The sequence below is a fragment of the Gracilinanus agilis genome, chromosome 2 (assembly GCF_016433145.1).
Source record: "Gracilinanus agilis isolate LMUSP501 chromosome 2, AgileGrace, whole genome shotgun sequence".
NCBI classification, from domain to species: domain Eukaryota; kingdom Metazoa; phylum Chordata; class Mammalia; order Didelphimorphia; family Didelphidae; genus Gracilinanus; species Gracilinanus agilis.
In genome coordinates this window covers 420173193-420178924 of record NC_058131.1, presented here as the reverse complement: position 1 = coordinate 420178924, position 5732 = coordinate 420173193, and the positions used below count along the sequence as shown (strand labels likewise).

Genomic DNA, 5732 nt, shown 5'->3' with positions numbered 1-5732 from the left:
GCAAGTGCCCAGGCCACACTAGGGGAAGGTGGCTGCCCCGCCTCCCCCCCACTCCCTTTACACGCCCACCCCCCTCCCTTCAGCTTAGCGAAGCAACGTGGAAGAGCATTCAAACCAACCCCCCCTCCTCTCCCTCCTCCCCAAACCCCTCTCCCCCAGTCTTTCTCCCTTACCCAAGACTGATAGATCTGACACCGGCTCGGACTCCTCAAAGCCACTGGTCGCTTAGGGAAGCCAAGTGGGTCTTGCTCCCCCTTCCGCACCCTCCTCCTCCCCCTTCAGCCCCATCTCGCAGGCTGGTGGGCTGGGCTGTGGGGGCTGTAGGGCGGTAGGGAAGGACAGAAGGGAGGGAGAGAAGCAGCAGCGCCAAGTTGGGAGGTGGGGGGAGAGGAGGAGGCGGCTGCTGTCCGGGAGGGGAGAAGGGAGTACAGGGGAAGGGGCTGGGGGGGAGGGGTGTGAGGTGGTGGGGAGGGGGGGGAAAGAGCTGGGGCTGTAGCCGCCGCCGCCGCAGCCGCCGCTGGGGTTGGAAAGTCCCTTCTGTGCTGTAATCCCTCACACAAACACACACACACATACATACATGCATACACACACACACTCACTCACTCACTCACTCACTCACTCACTCACTCACACACACACACACCGCACTTCCTCTCTCAGGGCTGGAAATCCCCTTGCTCTGGCCCTGCACTGGAGGCGGCGGCTGCACCGGCGGCTGTCACAGCCCGAGCCAAACCCCGCCCACTGCACCGAGGTTCCGCCCACTCATCTAGTCCCGCCCACTGCACCTGATGCTCGCTGGCCCCTCCCCCGCGGCTGCTGGCACGGGTTGGGGGGAGTAGTCTGTCTCCCCGCAATACCTACGCACACAAGTATCAATTTCTTTTTTTTCTTTACAGCCAGTACCTTTATCTTCCTTCACCTTGTATATCTGGGAAGCAGGGGGTCCAAAACCCCATTTTCTCTTCCCCTGACAGATGTGTGTCTAGAGTTAGAGATTGTCTCCACTATCGACCTGCAATGCTTCGGGCTAGCAGGAGGGGGGCTGTTTTTTAACCACACACATACATAGCCTTTTTTCCCCCCTCTCACCACCGTCATCTCGGACACGTCTTTATGTAAACAGAGGAAAGAGGATAAACTGCACATACACGCACACACACACCCCTTTTTCTCCTCGCTTGATTTCCCCCTTCCTCGCCCGCTAACACGGACTGTATGATCATGAGAAGAGGATTTGTGTTCACAGTAGAGCTAATTTGGCCTCTTCAGACACTTTTTCTTCTCAATAAATCCCTTTCCTTTTTCCCGGACACAGCCAAGTGTGCCTGTGAAAAGCGAGCCAATGACTGCGAAGGGGTTAATTTGGGCCCACACACACGCACGCATCCATTTTTTCTCTTCAAACGCCCCCTTTCCTTCTATGAGTATAGACAGTGACTTAAGAGGGCCAGACCTGTGACCCCCGGACTGCGAGTAAATCGACTGCAACCCCCTCCTCCCTTCATTCACACAGCCTCTCAGAGACTTCATGAGCCCCATCCTCCGCTGGCTCACAGACGCAGCGCGGGTGTCTATGAGAAAGAGGGCCTGTGTCCACGAGGGGGGCCGCCCCCTTCACACACACATGCATCCCCTTTTCTCTTCATAAGCTCCCTCCCTCCCAGAGCCGGCCTGTGTCCTCAAGAGGGGTAATTTGGCGCGCGTGCGCGCACTCACACACGCACACACTCCTACTTTTCTATTCATACACCCCCTTCCTCTCTGGTATGTCTGAGAAGAGGACCCCCGGCGGGGGAAGGTGGGAGGGGGGTAATAATCTGGCCGCTCCCTACCTCGCGCTCACATATACATTGACACACTTTTCATACATCCCCTTCCCCTCCTGTATGTGTGTGAAAGAAGGCCCTATGTGCGGGGAGCGGGGGTGGGGGTGTAATCAAGCTGCCTCTCGCGCGCACCGCGGGCATACACACATTCCTCTTCCCCACCCCTTCTCTCTCTCTCTCTCTTTCTCACACACACACACACACACACACACACACACACACACTACACACACTTTTCAAACACCCCTTTCCTCTCCATATGCCTGTGAGAAGGGGGCCTGTTGGGGGGGGGGGGGGGGGAGTGCCTAATCCGGGCGTTCCTCCTTCTCTTGCGCGCGGCCGCGAGCGCCGTGTCCTCGGGGCTCCAGCCAGCCTCAGTTGCTAGGGCCTCCCGCCTGGCGCCAGTCTGCTCCTTAGCAACAGGCGGCGGGGCGGGAAGCGCAGGGCCAGCTGAGGGGGCAGCCCCAGCGAACCGGGATTTAGACTCCCGGCTCGGCGGCCTTAGCCGCCCCAGGGCCAGGCCAAGGTGGAGGGGGGGGGGTTGCGGGGAGGGGGTTGTGCATCGCCCCACCTCGCTTCCCTCCCTCCCCGGCTGCTAGCGCCTCGCCAGCTCCTGAATTAAACCTGCAGCCGCCTGCGAGTGCACCTCCTGCTGTCTAGACCCCTTCTCCCCAGTGGAATCTCCACATAGCCATGCCCCTTCGCTCGTGTCCCTGGGTCCTTCCCTCCTACCCCTTTGTATCCATCACCCATGACCTTCTCTTTTCTTTTCTTATAAAATCAATGCAATCCAACAAATATATTTATCTGGGTGCCCCTCCATGGGCTAAAGCGGAGCGGCTGAAAATGTGCACATTCGCTCTCTTCCCCATTCTTCCCAGGTCAAAAAGGCACACTAGCGGACTTGCTGGTCCAAGAGCCAGAGGTTTTTCCACAAAGTGGAAAGTGAATGACATCACTCCACTCTAAAGTGAAGGGGGGAGGGGTGCTAGGATGAGGAGTCGGGGTGCAGGGTGAACCTAACCAACCAGGCTGTCATTTCGCAGGAGTCTGCAGAGGCACAAAACCTCTGCCTGGCTGTGCAGTCAGGGGAAGGGGGGAGAAGTCCCAGAAGCTGACTCATTAGAAATGGGTTACTGGCTGTTGCTACTGCTGACTATTTTCAGTCTCTGGTTTTGGTTTCCAGCTCCACCCCCTATGTAGTAAACCTGCAGGTGAGCCCCTCTTCCCTGATTCATGGGGCACTGAGGGGAAGATGGGAGGACACAGGGTCCAGAAAGAGAAGGGAATGAGATTCCAGGCTGCACCTAGACCTGGAAAGGCCCGCTATATCCATGCAGATCCTGTAGAGAAGGGTGCACCAAGGAACTAAGCCAGACAAAGATGCAGAGGGACAGTGAGTACACTTACTGACTACAGATGAGGACAGAAGCACAAGCAGGCCCCTGTGTATCTTCAGCTCCTATCCATTTAAAGATTCCTGGAGGAGGAGAGGATGGGAGGAGGGGAGAGGGGAAAGAAACAGACAGACAACCTCAATGAAGAGTGACAAGACTTGTGAGTCTGTCAGGCAGAGACCAGGCCACATAGTATCTTAGCTCAGAATGAATACTGACCCTAAGAGGATAAAAGTTCTCATTACCTGGCCACAGTGGAAGAATTATCAGGAAGTGAAGCCATTTCTGGGGTTTAGTGGCTATGGTGAGAAATTTATGAAGAACACTGTCATCACTGCAAAGATTCTCAATGATTTCACACATAGATATGTATGACTGGGAAGAACCATAAACAGAAAGGCCAAAATAAACACTGGACTAGACCTTGGCATCTTTTGGAGATCAGTAGGATGAGAAATATGAAAAGACCTTTAAGGACTTGGATAGTTGCCTCAAACATGCACCACTTTGGTATTTGCTGATCCAAGCAAGCTCTTTGTGTTAAAGAAAACCATCTAAACTGAGAAATAAACTGGCCTTATCATTAAACTGGCAGGGTGAATCATGTAGACAGTATGGGTTTTAGGAAAGTGAGATGAAAAGTAGACTCTAGTATTCCCAAGTTTTACACATGGGGAAGATAGGAAAGTATTCTTGACTGCCTCTGGAAATAGTTCAGAGCTCTGGTATGTTTGTTGTACAAATACAACCTTCTTTATATTAGATTTCTTATTAGCTTCAGTGCCTTGAAGGAAAGCAAAGGCCTATTTTCCTAAGAGCAGAAGAAGCCAGAAACAGATGTTACCAGATTTTCTCTGGTTGGGAACTTGGCAGACTCCTTTTTGTGTGAAATATCAGATACTATCAATAACCAGAATACTAATATTCCTAGGATTTTTCTGAGTAGAGGAGCAGAGTGTGTGTGTGTGTGTGTGTGTGTGTGTGTGTGTGTGTGTGTGTGTGTAATGGGTGAGAGGCAATCAGAAGCCAGAGATTTTGTGAAAAGCTCTTTAATTATGTCAGGAGCTAAGCTCATATAAATAATATCATATATAAGCTCACATAACTCAGTGATTCCCAAACGTTTTGGCCTACCGTCCCCTTTCCAGAAAAAATATTACTTAGCGCCCCCTGTCACATACTATCACCACCTCCAAATGCACCTGTGGCCATCATCGCCTACCCTGGATCGCTGCAGCACCCACCAGGGGGCAGTGGTGCCCACCTTGGGAATCATTGATATAACTGATATATAGGTTCTATTTGATGGAGTTGCCCGGGATCAATGATGGTGGGGAATAGTTGGTGGACATGCTTCCTGTCATCACTCTTGTGAACAACAAAAAAGATATGAGCCTAAGGAAAATGGTGCCATTGTACATTATTTTGTGTGTATGGAGGAATATTTGTGTGTCTTCTCTTTTACTATATAAGGCTGGTATATAATGATAGCTATGAATCAGTTGTTAATTTGGGGGATAATAATACTAATAGCTTGCATTTACATAACATTTTAAGGTTTGCAAAGCACTTTAGAAGTATGATCTTGTTTTATCCTAAAAAAAAAAAAAAAAAAACCTTGTAAGGGTAGGTAGGTGGCACAGTGGATTAAGAACCAGGCCTACAGGTCAAATCTGACCTTAAACATTTCCTAGCTGGGTGTCCTTGGACAAGTCACTTAATCCCAATCAACTAGCCCTTACCATTCTTCTGCCTTAGAATCGATATTTATTTTTAATCATAAAACAGAATATAAGGATTTTAAAAAAAAGCATGAGGAAATTGATAGACCTTAAGTGATTTGCCCAGGATCACACAGCTAGCATTTAAGACAGGATTTGAACTTCAGTCTTTCTGACTCCAGGTCCAGAAGTTTATCCACTCTACTATTTATCTACCTAAGGTAGAAAGGAGAATGCCTGTGGAGTGGTACAAAAGCACATGAAAAAAAGCCTTGTATATTACTTTGAACTCTTTTGGAGTTAAATACTGGTAAAGGTGTTCAAGAAAAGGTACAATGCAGCTGCTGCCTAAATTGAACTCCCTAAGTCAACCCAAATCCATGAAGGGATTCAATTAAAAATATTTGTTAAGCTATTAACTAATCAAGTAAACCAATCAATAAAAAACAAGTGTTTATGCAGTGCCTACTATGTACCAGATACTGTTAGGCCCTAGAGACACAAGTAGAAAGAAAAAATAGTCCCTCCTTACGATGAATTTATGGCGTAGGTTGGGAGATGAGTACATATAAAGCTATGTATATTCTGTGCAGAATATATTATACAGTATATAAATTATATAATAAATTCCTGGGTTCCATATTACACATAAATATAAGGTTAATAAATATGAAAAAAGTGGCTAAATACAAGACAGTTGGAGAGGGGAGGCATTGGTAATTGGGAGTATCCAAAAAGACTTTCTGCAGAAAATGATGCATGAGCTATCTACTTAAAGGGAG

The 5732-nt window shown here is 49.4% G+C and overlaps 1 protein-coding gene across 1 annotated transcript in view; it reads right to left on the bottom strand.

Moving 5' to 3' along the window:
- Nucleotides 1-3592, bottom strand: part of TRAF3 (TNF receptor associated factor 3) — a 169373-nt gene extending 165781 nt beyond the window's left edge. The window contains exons 1-4 of the mRNA XM_044659907.1: nucleotides 3475-3592; nucleotides 2149-2282; nucleotides 695-863; nucleotides 264-542 (exon numbers count right to left, since the gene is read on the bottom strand). Of these exons, the coding sequence (XP_044515842.1) occupies nucleotides 264-542; nucleotides 695-863; nucleotides 2149-2282; nucleotides 3475-3592 (700 nt within the window). The remainder of the gene's footprint in view (nucleotides 1-263; nucleotides 543-694; nucleotides 864-2148; nucleotides 2283-3474) is intronic.
- Between the last annotated feature and the right edge of the window lie 2140 nt (nucleotides 3593-5732).